This window comes from Leptosomus discolor, chromosome 1, assembly GCF_034619465.1.
Source record: "Leptosomus discolor isolate bLepDis1 chromosome 1, bLepDis1.hap2, whole genome shotgun sequence".
NCBI lineage: Eukaryota > Metazoa > Chordata > Aves > Leptosomiformes > Leptosomidae > Leptosomus > Leptosomus discolor.
This window is the reverse complement of record NC_141391.1, coordinates 20,311,809-20,330,833: the sequence shown is the minus strand read 5'-3', so window position 1 is coordinate 20,330,833 and position 19,025 is coordinate 20,311,809. Positions and strand designations below refer to the sequence as shown.

General features: G+C 38.0%; 1 protein-coding gene across 1 annotated transcript in view; it reads left to right on the top strand.

Moving 5' to 3' along the window:
- Positions 1-19,025, top strand: part of MICU2 (mitochondrial calcium uptake 2) — a 155,843-nt gene that overhangs the window by 78,675 nt on the left and 58,143 nt on the right. Inside the window, exon 2 of the mRNA XM_086481820.1 lies at positions 11,288-11,435. Within this exon, the coding sequence (XP_086337946.1) occupies positions 11,288-11,435 (148 nt within the window). The remainder of the gene's footprint in view (positions 1-11,287; positions 11,436-19,025) is intronic.

Here is a 19,025-nt window from a genome sequence, read left to right as displayed (position 1 = left end):
TCTCATTTGAGCACCAGCCAACAGCCAATCTTGCAAGATTCACTGCATTTTTGAACTATCTGAGTTTTATTTATGTCAAAGCCTTCAAAAAGGGAGACACTGAAATTTGTATGAATTCATAGCAACTAAAAGTTTCTTTTAAAGTATTTGCAGGCTGACTAAATAGAAGCACTCATTTACAGAGACTGAAGACAGCTAGTATATATGATACTTGCATATTTAAGGTTGTGATTTTTTTTTTCATTCTTTAATAGTGTAATATAAGCATTTTTAAGTCTTACTTGGGCATCCTGTTTGGTTTGGTTTGGGTTGGGTTGTATTTACTCTTCTACACAGAAATGTAGTTCTTAGTCCAGGAAGATGAAGTCACAGGCTATTTCTGCTTTGGAGGTGCTTGTTCTTGGTAGTTGTAAGTCCATAGGTTCTGCTGCTGCATGGTTGGTTTTGATCAGTGCTGCATTAGCCTAGTAAGCAACTGCAACGCAGGGTGTATTTCTTATAATGCAATCCCAGTGTTGTGATGAAAATTCCCTGGCAGGGCTAGTCCAAACTTCCTAGATTAAAAATTAACACGATTCGCATTTTAATGCATAATTATATTTGGCATGCGGCATGTTTCAGTAAGCGATAAGGAAATCTAAGGCTGTTCTACATCTACTTTTATGGAAGGTGGTGTGCGTTCAGCCACTGTTTAAAATGTTTTCAATGTGCAAACATGTTAATAATAGTGCTTAAACAAGATTGGTATTCTGAAATGTGTTTCGAAAACATGCAAGCGACAGTCTTCTCTGATGACAGAGAGGCAGTTTCTTTCACAGTGTTTCCCTTGAAGTCCATGCATTGTCTGTAAAATATGCCAGTGTAGTGCCATTTTGGGAATGCTTTTGACATGTTGTTGCAGACATAGGGTGTACAGAGCTATTGGAAGTGTATGTAACCATTGACAGAGGCACATTGAAGTTGTTTTAAAAACCTTGTAAGACTAATTCTGGTACATTTCTGATTGGTTGGTTTGTTTGTTTTTGAACTTTTCTGCTCCCATTATCACTAAACTCCCTACTATCTTTATTTCTATTCCATTGTATTTACCATTTCTTGCTCAGCCCCTACACAAATTATGGTAACCATCTTCTTTCTAGCCTCTTTTATTCATACATGGACATGGATGTGTTTAAATCTGCACAACCATTAAATGCTAACACAATACATCTGTTTAATTACAAACCACTTCAGGTTTTTATTGTGTAACTCTTGACTGTCTTCTTACGTACTATTACGTAAAATCTAGCTCCCTTATCCTCAGCTTTTCATCTCTTTTAATTTTTTTTTGAACCTGTACTGCTTACTTTACCTGTTGGAAAGTCATCTCCCCTTCTTGTAAGCTTCTACCAGTCTTGGTTTTGGACATGCATTCTCTTAGGTCCTTGTGTTTGGGTCAGTCAGTTACATCTACCATTGAGCAGTGAGTCCAGAATTCATTTGTCTTCTGGTTCAGAACAAAAGCTAGTCAAGCATTCAGCTGCCTGCTACTAAAGCTGATAACTTTTTTTCGTGTCTGTACAGTTGTTACAGGACCAAGCACTGACAGTAAAAATCTGTTAAAGCTGTAAAGGATCAGGTAAATATATAGCACCGTGCTGTTGGCATGAGTTGGACTGCAGAAATTCCCACAGTTTGAAGTTGTCCTTCTCAAACTCAGACATACATAGTCCCATTTTGAACAGTGTGCAGTTAAACTGAACCGCCATGTAATAAATGGATTATCTCTTGATGTAGTTCAGAACAGATCAAGTAGGAGCTACTATCTGACTTACCCAAACAAAGCGAGAAGCTGTTTGAAAAGGGCATATGGTTTCCTTCTACAGCATGAGCACATGTAAGAGACAAACTCCTATTAACTTGAAAAGTCCTAAAGATCTGCAAGCCCAGGGTAGGCAAAAAGTTCAGACGGCTTAGAGCCTCTCCCAGCTCCTCCTGAGAAGGTGTGCCAAGAGACATGCCATACATCATTTGAGTTGAGATGAAGGAGGAAAAATAAAGATATTACGGCATTTTAGAGGCAAACGGTTAAGCACCATGTATTGTTTACACATTTGCACATAGCATCTTTCAAAAATACCTGGCTCATCTTACCTTTAAAGATAAATGTATTCGTGTCTCCACATTTTAACTGCACTTTGAAGTGTAGTGATTGACTGAGAAAGATCAGTGAGAAGTAGGTACAACACACTTTTCACTTAAGTCCACTGACTGTCAAATACAATAACAGTGTCATGAGCTTTCCCAGAAAGCTGTATGAACATGTTTTCTGAGGAAACATGTTTTTTTGAGGTGTCTATGTGCTTCCCCTGCCACTCTGTGTGTATTTAGTACTTCTGCACCAGAGCAGTATGTCTAGCCTCCGTAGGGGAATGTGTAAGCAGGGCGGTGTGATAAGTTGCAAGTTGAGGTGTAAATGTATGGTTTGTTAAATGAACTGGTTCTGTGGCTTGTTAGAGCTTGAGCACCTTATCTGCCTTTGTTATATTCTGTTGGTGGAAGTGTGTTAGTTTCTGACATTTTTTAAGTTACTTTTAAAAGTGAGCTCTGCTAAGGCTGAAATTTCTAGAACTGAATAGGGAAATTAAAAAACCTCGTAACCCAAGACTGTTTTCTGTATTATCCTTATATTTTGTCTAATTCTGCATTTGGTATGGGTTCTAATAACAGCGAAAGACTTGCTCTGTGTGCACCAGCCTAGTCTGAACTCTGTGAAATGCAGAGAGAGAGAGAGAGAGAAGTTAAAACTAAAAATGTCGAGGTTTGGATGCAAATAAACTGTTCAGCTGCTGCTTCAAACGTAACCATCACTAATTAGCATTAGCACAGCAGAATTATCTGGGCAGCTATTTGAAAGAAAGAAGGGGAGTGGCACCTGTTAGTGCATAGAAAGGGCTTCATCTAATTTTGGAGTATTTATATTCAGCGGTGTTAAGAGTAGCCAGACATAAGGCCATTGCATTATCATTCTCCACTTGTCCTTCTTTTGGCAATCTGTTCTCTGTCTCAGAAGTAGCTCCTGAGAAGGTATTTAATCTTTTGTCCGTTTCATATTTAGAGATTTCAAGGCTGTTAGAACTTTTAGTAACGTAGTTATTTATTTAGTTTCACATTGCTAAACAGTCATTCAGATACTTGGAACTTATTTCCAAACTGCTTTTTTTCCTCTTCTTTCCTGGCTTACTTTATGTTCAGGCTTGCAGTTTGATCTGCAAGGTCAAAAAATACAGCATTGAAAAAAGTAATACAGATAGATTCACTTCATAAGAAAATTTTGCCTCTGATCTTACATCTTTAACTTGATATTGGTTTTGGTAACTGGTGCATTTGATTGAGACTGCATAATACATGGCTCATGTTTTTTATTGTGAAAGTACAAGGTACTTGTGCACATATTTCTATAAGCTTTCTTAAGTATTACAGTCTTGAGCTTTCTGACAAATGGATTTCTTGTCAAAACCCTTTTTCATTTGTCAATTGTTGCATCATATGAAACTTTCAAACTGTGAGCTCCAAGCATTATCCTCTGCACGTTCAGCATGCATGCTGGGTATGTTAACATGTGCAGCGGGGTTTGAGGTTAAGTTACAGTTTCTGTTATTTTGATCATTTCAAATTGGATTGAGTTAAAATTGAGATACAATAATGACACAAGTTAACTGCAAAGTTTTCATCAGTCTTACAGAAATTTGATACAGAGTTGCTAAATCCGTCTGTGGATCTAGTGTGAATTAATGGATCCAAACCTAAGGCTCCCAGAAAGCCTGCTGGCACCAACTGGATTTTAATTACATCTCACACATTGGTTTAGTTATCCTTACAGCAGGTAAAATGACTGGTGCAATTTAACTCTTCCATATCAGGGAAGAAAAAAAAGAGCACTGATCCTCTTTTCAGAGGAGGAAAAAAAAGTTTTATAGCTTAATTTTTTTCCCAAGGGAAAGGGAAAGTGGAAGACGGTGTATAGATGATGGAGGAAAGAAAGGCAAGAAAAGGATACAAAGAGGTAAAATAAGTAGATTATATGGAAAGGAGTAGAGTGAAGAAAGAAAAAATATGTTGGGAAAAATTAACTGGAAAATGTAGACTATTTAATAAGCAGAAAAAAATTAAGATGGAAAACATAAAAGGTGCAGGCACATTAAAACATCAAACTCTGTGTGAAGGGAGAAAAAGTAAAAGGAATGAAAGTGGAAGACATGCATTTAAGGGAGAGATAAGTGTATATGCTTATTTTAAGTAATTTCTGACTCATAATCAGCTGCAAATATTTGAATTTGTACACAAGAACTTAGATTTTGAATGGCTGCAGAATTTGCTTAGCAGTGTTACCAAAATCACATCACAGTGATCAGCAGTGTTACAAAAATCACAGATAAGGGTTATCAAGGTTTTATTTATGTAACCCTTCTTTTTTATTTTTTTTTTAAATAAGATACAGTAAATATGAAGTTTTTACTTGACTTCAGCTTGCTGTTTTTCATACCAGAAAAAATCTAAGCCAAAAATTGAACACTATGCATTGTCTATTAGCATCCTAAATTAAGAGACTGATAAACAGATTCATTACATCAATCTGAAAATTAAATCTAAGAAGTTGTGTTGTTGTGCTTAGGCATTTCTCAGTGCAGGAAGCCAAGAAGGAAACCGTAGTCTTCAGTAATGCTTATAGACGCCAGCGGCAGGTCAGCCACTGATCCCTTGCCATGTCAACTGCAGAGGAGAACACTTGCATCCTTCTAGAGCCCTTTTTATGTCATTCAATTCTAATTTACCATCAACTATCATAGCTTTACCATGGACATTCTCAAATTGGCGTTGGAGGCTTGACATAAACCACAAAAGCAACTAAATTCCAAGTTAAAGCTGAAACTTCATTCTTAATTCACTCGGGTGTGCGGGGGTGCTCTGGAGCATGTGGGAACACCCAGCGTTTGAAGCCCCGGCTGTACCCACACACAATAGAACAAGTTAAGGATGGAATTTCAGCCCAAGCCTTAACGTTAATGCAGCATAGCTCTTTGTGGTTTGATTTCCTCTTATATGGCACTGTTAAAGACAAAAATAAGCCCAAGATAATCTCAGAGTCACTTTAAATTATGCTTACAAGAATCTTGTGCAAGCAATAGATTCTTCTCACCCATTGCCTCTCAGTTAAATTTGAATTTTTATATCCTGCTTGCTTTAAGTTTGCACTGTTGGAAACTGCTAAGGTGTTAGATTACAGATACCTTAATATCTGAAGTCCAGCCTTAAATACATAATTGTTTCCTACAGTATACCTGTCTTTACTTGAAACTCACTTTGTGGAATAGAATTAAAGAGGAAAACTCTGCTTTTTGCCCTGTACATGCATTTTTATGAGCAAAATTATCTTTGATGGTGTTTTTAGAAACTTCAGGAATGTCAGATCTTTTTTATCTGAAGGACTGCTTGGATGACTCAGGAAAAAGTACTTGGAAATTATTCAGGACTTAATTGAAGTGGCAAGGAATCTGAATTGATACTGAGAGCGAGCTTGCTCCCCTAGGCATGCTTTAGATTGGTACTTTAAAAGAAGATCAATCTGATTTTCAGTGATTCAATCAGCCTTTTCTTCAAAACTTAGTTTTTATTCAAACTTCAGTGAGGCATTTGGAATAGTGATTAGGACAGTTATTTGGTCCTTTATCCCTTTTCAGAGCAAATGAGAGCTATGTTTCTGATCTTTTTTCAAAAATTCATAGCTCTTTACTTCTTCCCATGTACTTCATGCTTTACCAACTGTCTTCAGTGAGTCTGACATCCCTGCTTGCTGAAGACATGGAGGCGCACGTTTTGGTGAAAGAGGGGGATACAGCTTTTAAAAGAGCTGCTATTGTAGACTTGTCTGTATTTTACACTTAGCCACGTGACAGCTGTACCTGCATCAGGATGCCCGCGCCCCTTTTCTCAGACAGTAGATCTGCTTTTGCTCAAGATTAGGGACTGTTTAAACTATAGTTTCAGGAATAACTTGATTGTTGGCAATAGTAGTCCAGAAACAGCGAACAGTTTGGTGGAAAGTGATATAGTTAAAGCAAAGAGTTTGGTGACTATGCTCCAGAACACCTTCTGAAATTATTATTTTGATTTGAAGAATAAGCATAGTAAAGCGTTGTGCTCATATTGTTTATCTAGGTTATGAGAGTGGTTTTGTGTGGTGAAATGGAGAACAACTGAGGCAGTATGGGGGTCATAGTTGGCAGTGTGGCTAACAAAAGTGTGATGAGAAAGATGTCACTCAAAGCTTAATTAAATGCTGGCAGTATGTTTAAGGAAGACACTAAGAAGAGTAAGAATAAGATTATCTGTACTGGTCTTTAAAAGGCAAACATCGAGCTACATTCAGTTTAATTAAAATTGCACAACTAATTGTATTGAGTATTTTTGTCAAATTATAAATGATATGGCTTACACCTGAAGAGTCATCCCTTTTTCAATGTCATTACAACTTGATCATGAATTTCTGGTCTCTGATGCCAAATGTAGAAGGTTCAAGTCCTTAATTGGTATTAAAACAATTTGAATAGTATTGTTGTTGGTTTTGGAAAACATTGTGAGATAGGTGGCAATGAAAAGGCCTTACGTCATCATGATACGCTATTTGGGTATGTGGCCACTGATGCTACCCGCCTTCACTCTGGACAGTAAAAATTTCTGTATTTCCTACACCCTTTCTGGTCTGGCTGAAGAGTGTAACACCTCTCTCCTCTGAGCTTCTGCTCACCGGTTATGTTTGCCCAGATTTTCATTCTCTCGTGCAGTAAAATTGTGCAAATGTGTTTGGTGTGAAGGGGAGGTCAGCTTTTTTTGTGGTGCTCTATCCCTGACTGCATCTTCTGAACTGTCTTTCCAGACAGTTAAAAAAAGTCCCTGTAAGTGCACTCCAGAACAGCCATTCTCACCACTCGTTATAGAGGGGGCCTGGATTAACCGTGTTTAATGGAGGAACTGTATGAAGCTCCAGTGGAGAGCCCAGCTCAGTCATCTTGGTAACTTCCCCAAAGGCACTGGCAGGTTGCTGTTAGGGTCCCCTGAAGCTTTCTTTTCTCTGAGTTGAAAAAGCCTCTGCTTCCACATATTCTGTAGTAAAAAGGATCTTAATAAAAACTTTCAGGTTTTTTTTTCTTGGGTTTTGTGCAGAATGCACAGCCATGTGGGGAAATTTCAGCCTTTATTCTAACTGTCAAGGGGTGTAAAACTTACTCAGTGTTTTTGAAATATTTTGGTAGCCTTTTTATTTTGTCTGTACATATTTCTCTCCTAGACCTTCACTGAGGTCTGCCGTGTGCTCCTCCATAAAGTCCAAAATAACTGGATATGAGATAATCATATTTTTGTTTTCATGTTATACTTCTGCACTGCTGATTGTCGCACAGTCTTTTTTTTTTCCTTTAACATTAACATACTTCAAGTATGCTGTAGAGACTGTCACAGTAACCATACTATAACATAGGGGGAAAGCAGAAATAAAGATACCTATTATAAAGATGGCAGGTCAGCTTTGTAGCTAGTATAAATTGTTTTACTTCCATTGAAGTGCCATGAATATTCAGTCTGAGGGACAAACGCTTTTCAGAAGCAGTAAGCAGTTATGCGTGAGCAGCTGAGCTCTAGCGTCTCTCGTGCCGAGCTCGTGCTGGTGTCCAGAGGGGTCAGAGTGCTTTTAGCAGATGCTGAGCTTCTCATACAGCAACAGGATGTCAGGAATTTTGCAAAAGCTTTGAAAACAAAGAAGAGATGGCACAGCTGACGCATTTTGTCCCATAAGGTTTGCTTATCTCATTTGTGCTAGTATTTGAAGCTGACTTTCGTAAGAAATGACCCATGTTCCCAAGGCTGTTTTGCAAATCAGGGATGCTAGCTTCATGAAAAGTAAGGGGCTTGATGAATCTGTAGTCACGTGTTGCTGTAATTCTGATGGGAATACATTCTCTTCCAAATACAAGGCACTCTTCAGAGTTAATATGTGAAGTTGTACCTATTTCAGTTAAAATTGTGGATTGCTGAAATTCAGTACTTTCATATCAGTAACAAGTTTAGCTTTAGACAGGATTCAGACAACTACTGCAAGACTTAAGAAACTTGAAAATCCAGTTGGTTTGAAGACATTGTAGGGATTAGCTCTCTACTTCTTTTCTAAACTTTTTTGTTTTGTATTTGTGCAGAAAGATTGCTTGTCATTTCGTAGTTTTAGTCAAAGGACAATGGTGAAGCAGTTTTCTGGTTTGTTTTTTTTTTTCAATTTGCCTTTGGGCAAAAATTGCTCATGTTATTATGAGAAGGAGATGATTTTAATAAGAATGCTGCATGTTAACACCCAGCAGCTATGAACTATGCATTTGATATCTGCAACATTTGTTGAATCTTGTTAACTAGGCAATTACAGTCACTTGTCCCCCAAAGTTTTAAAAAGAATAAAGCTAAAGTTCTCATTACATTAGATTTATTTTTAAACAGCATTTTCCAGAACATACAGATCTGAATCACAGATCAGCAGCAGTGCAGCTCGTGTTGTAGGCCGTGATGAAGCTACATACTATTTAAGAAGCTTAAAGCAATGATATTGATACAAAACAGTCATATCTAAAACAAAGCAAACCTTGGCTTCAGATACTTAGAAGTAGCCCTTGTTCTCCTTGCCTAGCAGAATGTGACTTTTAATTCTAAAACATGAATATTTTGGGTTTTTTCTTGTTGTTGGTCCCCTCCCCCCCACCTTCATTGTAACCCAAGGTTTGAGGGAAGCAAACATGCTAAAAGGGGAAACTAAAATAACTATAACAAGGTGCATGTGTCATTCAGTTAAGTGCTTTAACAAATGCTTAATCCTAACACAAAGGTGCAAGGCGTGGGATTAAATGGCAAGTTGCAGCCTTCTATTTATAATTAAGTATAATATAATATATAGAATATATTATATAATATATTCTATTTATAATTAAGTATAATATAATATATGATGGTAATAATCGTATCCAGGCTATGGTTATAGGTTTGCCAGTGGTACTCCTTGTCTTGAGATCCCCAAATTGTATGAACATATGGTCCCCATATCCAGTTAGGGACCATGCTGAATAGAGAAAAAGGAAACCTGGTGGCACAAAGTTGAAATGCTCTATCCTCTTCTCAGATGTCTCATTGTCCACTGAACTGTTTTTTCACTCTTTCTTCAATGGACTGATTATCGGCTGCAGCTTAAGGTCCACCCTCCTGTTCCCAGAGTGCTTCACTTTGAAGGAGTTGGTCATTACTCTCAGACCACACTGAGCTGCCTGTATCAATATCAGTCCTATATCTCTTTCCTCTACCTCGTAAGCCTGACGCTAAACCTAATAATGCTTTTTATTTTAACTTCAGAGCCCTGTCTGAGAGCTAGAAGGTATCATCCCAAAGCAGCTTGTATGTTCCTTTTATCAGCTAGCTCCTCTGCTGTCTTTGCCACTTCATACCACAGTCCTGGCATGTTGTCAGCTGGGTGGAGGAAGTGTAACTGCTAGCACTTGATTGTGCAATTGTTCAAACTCAGCAGAGGAAACTGAATTAGCAGTCCCCATCCTCGAGGAATAGCAAGTTAAAACTGAAGTGTCAGAAATCTGATTACATCTTTTAAGTTGTTTAGAGAGTCCCAGTCCCTATTCACTTGCACGCTCCCTGGATGTACGCATAGCAACACAAAGGCGCCTGTTACCTGCTACACTATATGCAAATACCTGTGAATGTTGCCGATTTTCGTAACAGCCTCCCATGCACCTGGGTGCCACCTCACATGTTGCTGTAACTAGTGCTGACTTCAGCAAAACCAAGCAAGATGTTCCCACTGGTTTCCTCCCTCCTCCATTCACGTACTGTCTGCCTGTCTGTGTCCTGCAGTTCGCCCCGTGAGCACGCTCAGCACAGCAGACCCTGTGTTTTAACATCAGCTGGCAAGGCCCTCGCTGCACCTGCAGCTGGTCCGAGTGTAACCAGGAGCCGCTTGCACTGCCCTGTCTCGGCAGGAACCCGATTTGCTAAATGCAGCATACACCAGCACTACACTGGACTGCCCAAATGCCAAGCACTCCATAGGTTTCCATTCAGAAACTGCAAATTGCGTAAACTAATAGTGATGCTGGAAGGTGTGATGCAGCACCTTGGTAGGCCGTGCTCTAGGCTGTACCTGCTCCTCTGGATCACACACCAAGTACTGTCACGGGCACTGACCGTGGTCCATCTTGGTGTTTACTGGCTTGTTTCAAGTCTGTTCAAGTTGGGATCTTGGTACTTAGCCTTGGATTTTCTTGCTTTTCCTTCAGTTTCTCACATCTTTGAACAGTCCTAAAATTGAATTATGTTGCTGGTGGTAAAACTGTGCCATGATTAATGTTGAAATACACAGTGTGCTCTGAATTTGAGAGTGTCTCATTTTCCTGTTGTCACTTGCTATCTCTGAAATATTAAAATGTAAACGTCTCTATTTCCTGTGTCTGTGTCCTCTCTTATTGTCAGTAAGTGCTATTACTACTCATCAGAGTGTTGTTAGCTTGTATGATTTCAATCATGAGTTCTCAATATTTAAGGTGATGGGCAGTTGGAAGTTTTTTGTTTGCTTGACTAGTTGAATCTTTGGGTTTGGTGATACAATCCCTGACTCTTTTGTTGGTGTTTTCTTTGCTTTTCCCATTTTTCTAACTTTTCTGAAAGACAGACCCGTGCTTAAACTAGAACATAATTATTCTCCCATCTTACAAGTTCCTCCATAACTTGGTAATTAACTTCAGGAGTGGATCATTTGCACAGATGCAGAGCACATTTCAACCTTTGCTGAGCCGTCACTAACCTGGCAAAATGCTATTTTGGTCCGTTTAGTTTTTTGTTGAGTTAGCGAGCTGAATTTGGCTCAGCAAGAGTCCAACAAGTAGCAGAGCTGGCAAACGAGGAAGTGCAGGACCATATGGCCAAGAGCAGGGGCGCAAGAAGCAAGGGCAGCCTTTGGTGACAGCAAGCCATTAATTTGGCTCATCTGTGTTGTTAAGGCATGCTCTCAGTGAAGCCCAAAAGTACTTTGAATGTCATATAAGCATGTAATTCATTAGGACCGTGCCATAAAAGCTTAAATTCTTGGTAGTCTCTTGTTGTGCTACCCACAAAATATTGAGGTCAATCAGGATTGAGTGTAGGATTTTAATTACAGTGTTGGTCTACATGTGCAACCATCTTTCTGCATGGATTTTTTTTTCTGTTTCAGAAGGAAGATGTCATTAATGCAGAAAGGGATGAAAGACTGTCTCTTCGGAAGCATCGCTTCATGCATTTTGCATCATTGGAATATGAAGGAGAATATTACATGACACCAAGAGATTTCTTGTTCTCAGTAATGTTTGATCAAGTTGAACGTAAGTTGTTTTCTCATTGTCGTATTTGTGAAGGAAAGAAACATGCAGGTCCCCTTAAGGATGTAATTTGCAAGTCACTGGGATAAGATCCTTTATCTGGCATAAATCAGCAGAAGCCAATTTATAAATTTTGTGCAGATTCTCACAGGCACCACCGCCCTTTACGCCAGTGAAGTGAAGCTGATGATTTAGAAATCTGGTGACTTGATGATGACATTGCATCTCTGCATAATTAGCTTGTCTGACCAGTATGTAGTTCCTCAATTACTTACATGCCACAGAAAATAGTAGGACTGTAATATAATAGTGTTCATACCATTCCTGGCCCTGTTGTCTGTCTATCCACTTCACCAGTAAGTACTCTGACCTTTTTTCTTAGCAGAGACAGTGATAGGAGCAACTTGAATGAGTGTAGTGAAGCACTGAGCTCACCTTTAGGTTTCTGGTTTCAAATCTCGTCTGGTTTATACAAAACCTAGTTAAGAGCAAATTGAAATCGTGTGCATGTTTTTAAGATATACTTTAAAAAGCATCCTTTCTGAGGAAAAAATAGGACCAGCACACAAATCAAACAAAAGGTTGTTGTCCTCCTTTCTTTCTGGTTTTCTGACCTCATTAACTCTGCCCCATTCCTTAAACTTTTTTTATCTATCTTTGCATCATCTTCTGTAATTTCCATGTACAGTAATTTTTTTTAATTTTGTTTTCCTCAAAAAATTTGGCTTTTACAGATTTCCAGAGGATTTTTTGCTTTAGAAAGGTTAAGTTCTCCAAGTTTCAGAGAGGATTGACACTTAGAGGGCAAATACTCTATAGTACGTCTGTGGAGGGAAAGAGAAAGAGGGGGAAATCCCAACTTTAATCATTGTTTGCTGCAGTCTGCCCACACTGACCAGAGGAGTGTGTTGTCTAGCAAAAGCCATTTATAGCCTGTGATGCTCTGCCCAGCTAGCAGCAAACGTCCGAGTGGCTTGGGGCTGTTGATCAGGAAATACAGAAGGGGATTCAAGGTACTGTGGAAAGGCTGGAGAGACAGGGAGGAAGAATGAGACCTGAACGCACTTTAATTCAAGCCTATGGGAAACCTGGTGCAGAACAGGGTTTACTGAGTTGCAAGTGGTCAAAGAATACAAGAATCTGTAATAAAAGGAGTTTTCTCGTGTCTGCCAAAAATCTGTAAGTGATAAGGATACATGGCTTCACTGCTGACACACAACTTCCAGTATTATACAAAGCTGAAAATAAATCCTTAATATGACTTTATGACCTTGAGAATCATGGACATTCTGAAAATAACTTTTTTTTTTTATATATATGGCTAACAGAAAGAGTTCTTTCCACATCAAAACTTAGGTCATTAAGTTAAAACCTAGAAGGGATTTTCTTTTGAGTTTTCCAGCCTGAAACACTGAAAGACACTGAATACTGAAATGTTCAGTTTTGAAGGTGTGAGTTTCAGACAGTTCATCTGTGAAAGCAAGGTTAGAGAAATAAGTGTTTTTCAGTCTTAGAAGTTCATACATATTAATTGGTTACTCCAACTATAATGGTACACGTGCAGATTTTTAATGGAGTGGTATGGAGGTAAGATTTATTTGTAATGCAGCCAAGTTAATTTCAGTTACTTTGCTAATATGAGTAGGAAAGAGCATTAAACACAAAAGAAAAAATAATGACAAGAAAAACCATGTGAACAGAAAAACCTTTGCACTAATGCATATTTAGCATTTCAAACTGAGGTCAGACTTACAACAATAGCATCACAGACAATTCATAGAAAAATGTTAATACTTGAATCTAATGCTCCTAAACATTTTTAACCGTCATTGGTATTGATTCTTTGGCCAGTAGCATAAACACAATGGTGAACAATTCTCTTCAAGTCATAGTGCTTGTTTTTCTTGTAACTGCAAACAGACATAACATTTGTTAGCAAAGAAATACGGTGTTTTAAGTATTTAAAGGCAATGGTTACTTCACTGTGTTTAGAAGTGTTTCATACGAGGAAAATAAACAGACCTATTTCAAGTATCTGTCCAGGTATATTCAGCATAGATCAAGATGGTGAACTTCATAGCAAAGCAGTAATTATTTTTGGAATTGTAACCTTATATCATAACATTAATTCCCTTTCACTCTGAACAGTGGTTTTAGAAAGGGAAACAGGCATGCCACCACTAATCCTAGAAAGCCATTCACTTACTGGAGTACTAAGATGCAATTTTAATATGTGAGACTTCATACAAATGGTGAACCTTATAATGCTGAAGTTAAAGCTGCAATGATTTGGTTATTCTCTACCTATTTTTTATTAATCACTAATGAAAAAAAAAATCTCAGAAAAATTTGAAGCCCCCTGGCAGTAACCATTCATCTTCATAAATATTTGCTTGGAGTTTGACAGTTGATTGCTGTGTATAATAGTATGAAAGGCTTAGGGCTGTTCTAAAGTTTTGTTTCTGCTATCTTTTTTACAAATAATAAGCAGAAACATATGACCAGCCTTGTGAGCAATTTAGTTGTGTACACCAAGAAGTATTGCGGAGGTTGATCACAACATTCTATTGCTTTGTTCCTGTTCAGAGATAAACACTCCCAATGGGGAAAAAAGGCAAGCAAAAAGAGGGGTTGAGAAGTTACAGGTTGGGAATAGAGATCCTTGTCCAGCAGCCTTGGAGTTTTTTGCTCACTGGTGATTGTCATTGGAGAATTTCTTTGAAATCTCCTGTTAGTTTTTAAGCATAATTAAATTTAGAAGAAAGTAAACGTGGTGGTGTGTAAACCAGATGAGTTGTTGGTGCTAGATCAAAGTGCTGATGTTAGAAAATACCAAAATATTTTAGCTATGCCCAGTTTGTCAAGTGAATTCCTGTACACAGTTCGGTAGAATTTATTACTGAAGCAAAAATCTTAGGTGTGCCCTTTGACAAGGTTGCAAAATATGCAATAAATTATGATTTATTGTAAAACACTTTCCCAGATAAGAAAACAGATTAGCTGTAGTGTATATATATCAACTGTCATCCAACCCAAGTGATCTTGAACCCTGCTTGATAGACCTTAGTTCACTAGTTCGGCTCATTTGTTTCCTGGTACATGGATTTCTCTGTTACTCCTTTTCTTTAAGGTAGGCCAAAAATTGTGAAATCTTGGCATTTCTGTTGATTAAATCATACCTGCAAAGTTATTTACTGTCAGGGTGATAATAAAGAAAAATATTTACAGTCCTGCCATCTAAGGAGAACTAGCTGATAACAAATGCAGAGTTTTCTGACAGACTTATTTCTTCCTGCATATTGACAAAGCAAAGAGTAAATAAAGGAAGAAAGGCACCGTCCAAGAACAAGTTGATTGCTTTTAGATGCGGTGTTTCACACTGGATTACCTTTGTAAATATTTGCCTAATTCTATTACCGCTAGTTATTTTATGGAAGGAAGCAGCCTTTATAAACACTTTATAAACAGTGGCAAACAGTAAATGAGATATGGTAGTGTGGCACAGCATTTGTGCCGGTACAGAACACCTACGACGAACTAAATGTACTGTTGGGATTTTTGGATTTATGGCTATATGCCATGTAGTCTCGTGTTAAAACAGTGTTACCACAGGGATTGGTGGCAAACCATCACAAAACCAGCCAGGTTCTTCTGGGTGATCTGTGGGATGTTCATGTTAATTGTCATATCTGATGCAATGATAGTTTAGTGAAAAAGTGTTTTCTGTACTCTTCTTAATCGTGATGTAAAACCTTCTCAATGTCTAGTAATAATCTAGTAAGAGTAATATGAACTTGCTGTGTTGCATCAGAAATTCTAGCATTTTTAAGGTAACAAGTATAAGAAGGATAAAGCTCAGCTGACTTATACTGAATGTTGTTCATTGCAAGACAGGAGTTTTTTTAAAAGACCCTTCCAGCTTCATGTAAAACTTGTGTTTTAAACAGTTGTACATACCTAGGCTCATATTCCAGATTATACAGCCAATATTATGTTAGAGCTTCTCCACAGAAAAATCATCTTTGGTGTCCTGTTGTTGTAGAACATATAAGAAAATCTGTGTTAAATTTTGAAAAGGACTACAGATACAAGAATCATTCCGAAAATGAAGATTTTGCAGTACATTAAATCTAGACCATGTTTATGTTCATTTTGCTGGAGAAGATTATTCCAGAAATACCTTCCTCTTTCAAGTAGAAAACAAATGTTCAGGTTTGCTTATCTAGTAACAATTGATACCCAGTAAATAAAGATCTTGGTTCTTCTCTACATACTCAGTCCAGATTTAATGCATCATAGCATCTTCATTTCCTGAACCACTCCTTTATCTGCAGTAAAACAGATTTTCCTGTGTTCTGTAGCACCAGGGTGGCAGAGGCAGTATTTCCATGGTGGAGCCCTATCTGTCAGTGAGTATTAGTGTGTTGTAAGTTTGCTGGGAGTTTTTTGAGTTGGTTACTCTTTCTGTGAAATCATGGTTGGCAGAAGGTTGTGGTAGGTTTACAGGTTTGATATGATGTGTGGCTTCATGTCGTCACAGCATCAGCACGGTCATGACTGTGAATGAACCTGAGGAAAGGATACAGTGCAAGGTTGCGATGGCTAGAAAATTGAGTTCTCCATTGTCCTTATTGGAGATTTTAGTACTGGTGCAGTCTGGGGTTTAGAGAGCCAAGAGGGACCACCCAGTAGATGTGCACTTCAGAACAAGCTGAGTCAGTCTTTTTGTTTCTGGATGTTGAGTTTTTGCCACTAGTGGGGGTTAAGATGCCTGTATTTCAGTATTTTCATTTTTACCTGAATTTCATATAAAGTACCTATCAGACTGGTACAAGTCATGCCTGAGTATCAGATGTAAAACCTAGGATTCAGAGTCAAAATCTAGGATTTAAAGCTTGTGTAAGTGGTGAAGCTCCATGTGGGAACTGAGGATTGAAATGTCATGTGGGGAGCCATTGGCACAGCTGGGAACCGAATTCAATCCTCCTGAATTTCTAATGTGTTAACAAAGAGATCTTTTTCTCTCTATCTCTCCATTTGGCATGTTTTAGCACTGATATGTTGGTGGTGCTCAAACGCAGTGAAGAGCTCTGCAAGCTGGGCTATGCAGGACAGAGATGACCCCTTGCCCAGGTGAAGCAAAGGTGAAGAAGCAACATGATGCTTTAAGGTCATTATATGAACCTCTCCTGGGTTTTAGAAAAATGAAACAAAATCAACCATTTCTAGCCAAAGCTGCTTCATCATTGTTTACTCATTTCTTAAAGTGGGGTGATGGATGAAAGAAAGTAATGTTCCTGTTGAGGGATCTGCACCCATAAGCAAAGATAAGCAGTTGCTGAAAATTTCTGCATCTGTAACAGCCCATACTGTGAATTTTTCATCTTCAGCTGTCCTTCATTACCCAAAAAGCATTAGGAAATCCTACCACAACCCTAAGAAAGTCTTTAAAGAAACATGTTGTACACATTGACCTTTTAGTTTCCCTTGAGTGTCCAAATACAATGTTGAAATTGATGTTCTGGATAAAATATTAGATAATTTTGGATAAAATGTTGTACCTCAGCCAATTGTTGGTAAATAGATAAGCTAAATGCAATATTTTTTTTCTTCTTTTTTCCTCAGCAATAGCCTGTTAACACTGATAACTTACTTAGGTTGTCTGACGCAACGCTAATTATCTTCATGGGATTGGTTTATCTGAAAATTAATTTGAAGATAATTTGAAAGTTTTTTACGTAGAAGCTTTAGAAATAATGCAGAAATTCCTAGAATCTTGGTAATGTATATTTATGTCTGGACATAAGCTTTGATGTGAAATCAAAATAAAGCCTAATGCATTTTCATAGCAGTTGCATCACAAGGTTACTACGTAACAGAATCGGAGATGGGATTCTTGAGGGGACATCTTGAGGGTCTTCCACCCCACAGCAATCAAATCAGGTCTATTGGCCAGGCTGCTTTTTTGATGGATTAACCACTGGCCACTGCACTGACCAATTTATTTGCTCTTGTTTTTTAGAAAAACTTGTTAGGTTGAGAGTCTGAAAAACAGATGCAAGACGTGCTGCAATTAGAGCAGAGGTGTTAGGCGAGAGCTGGCTTCCAGAGCAGTAGCACCTGCAGCGGCAAGAAAGCGTGCATGGTCAGATGGGGGAGCAGGAGGAAGAACTGAGCAGTGGTGTTTGGAGGAATGGGAACCATGGAGCAAAATCACTTAAGAATAAACAGGTTTTAGCAGATCATTGCACAGGGAGAATAAGGTGTCCTTGTATTAATTACATTTGTATTTTTGTGGTTATGTCTATATGAGACGACAGTGAGGTTATAATAAGCTTGTGGCTTTGTTGTGATTAATTCTTATTTTCCCCTTGTGGCATTGCTGACTAGCTGGAGAGTGACACAGAATCAGAGTTCTTATCTCGGTTGCCTGCAGTGCTTACTGATTAGGTAAAAACTTTGGCAAGATGTTATGTTTTGAAAATACATTACTAGCTATTTAGCTTTCCGAAAAAAAGTTGTTAATCAGAAGATACGTTGCAGCTTCTCACAATGAATGAAAGCAATTTTTAAAAATTCAGCACAAAAATAGTACTAATGATAAAACTGGTCAGGCTTCAGCAGAGATGTGAGCAAGAGGCAAGTGATCTCAACACACATCTTGAAGGATTTAGTTATTTAAAGTGTGAAAGTTACTGGTTATTTAATGGCATTTGAATGGAAAACAGATTCCTTGAAACAAAAGAAAATATATTGTGCATATACAGAATACTTGTAGTACAAGTAATGGAAATATCTGGTTATTAATAACAGGAGTCTGCTTGTTGTATAAACATCGGCTGCCTTAGAAATTCAGAAGTCTGTCAACAGTTTCTGCTTTAGTCAAGTATTCCAGTTTTGTGACACGCTACTGTGATATTTAAAATACTTAACAGCAAAGCCACTTTTTTTATACATATGAGCAAATTTCAAGAACTCGTGCAATCATTCTTGTCTCTGAATGTTTTTCGTATTTGTAAAGATTTTTTTTATTTTTGTAGAACACCACACACTATTTCAACTATATTTGTAACATACTGTCAGCGTACATCTATGGGATTTTTTCTGCCACAGGTTCCGAATGCTTTTTGGCAGATTACTTCAGTATTATTTTTTTTTACTAAATTCAGTGGAACTTAATCAGTTCTGAAACATCCTGCTTAACTGACAATTAAGTCTTAACAGATGTAGCGTGAAAATCAGACTCAATGAATTTTTATCACTCTTAAATGTATTTTAATTCTTGAAACATATGTCTTTTAACACAGACAGGTATCGGTTTGTACCTAAGAAGTACAATCTGGTTTTAAAATTCCTTGGGTTGCATTCAGATATTTAGAACTGATGGGGATCTGGCGGATCCTCGGTGGCTGATAGCAGGTGCCAGGAGTGCAGGTCAGGCTCCTGCCAAAATCTAGCATACGTTCTCACCTCACATTTTCAGTTGTTTGTAACTCTTTCGGTGCTGATGGTTCTGTGCTTTTCCTTGGGCCAATGCTGAATTTTTGTTATGTTAGTCATATGATTTATCCTTTTTTGAGTAAACTTTTTATA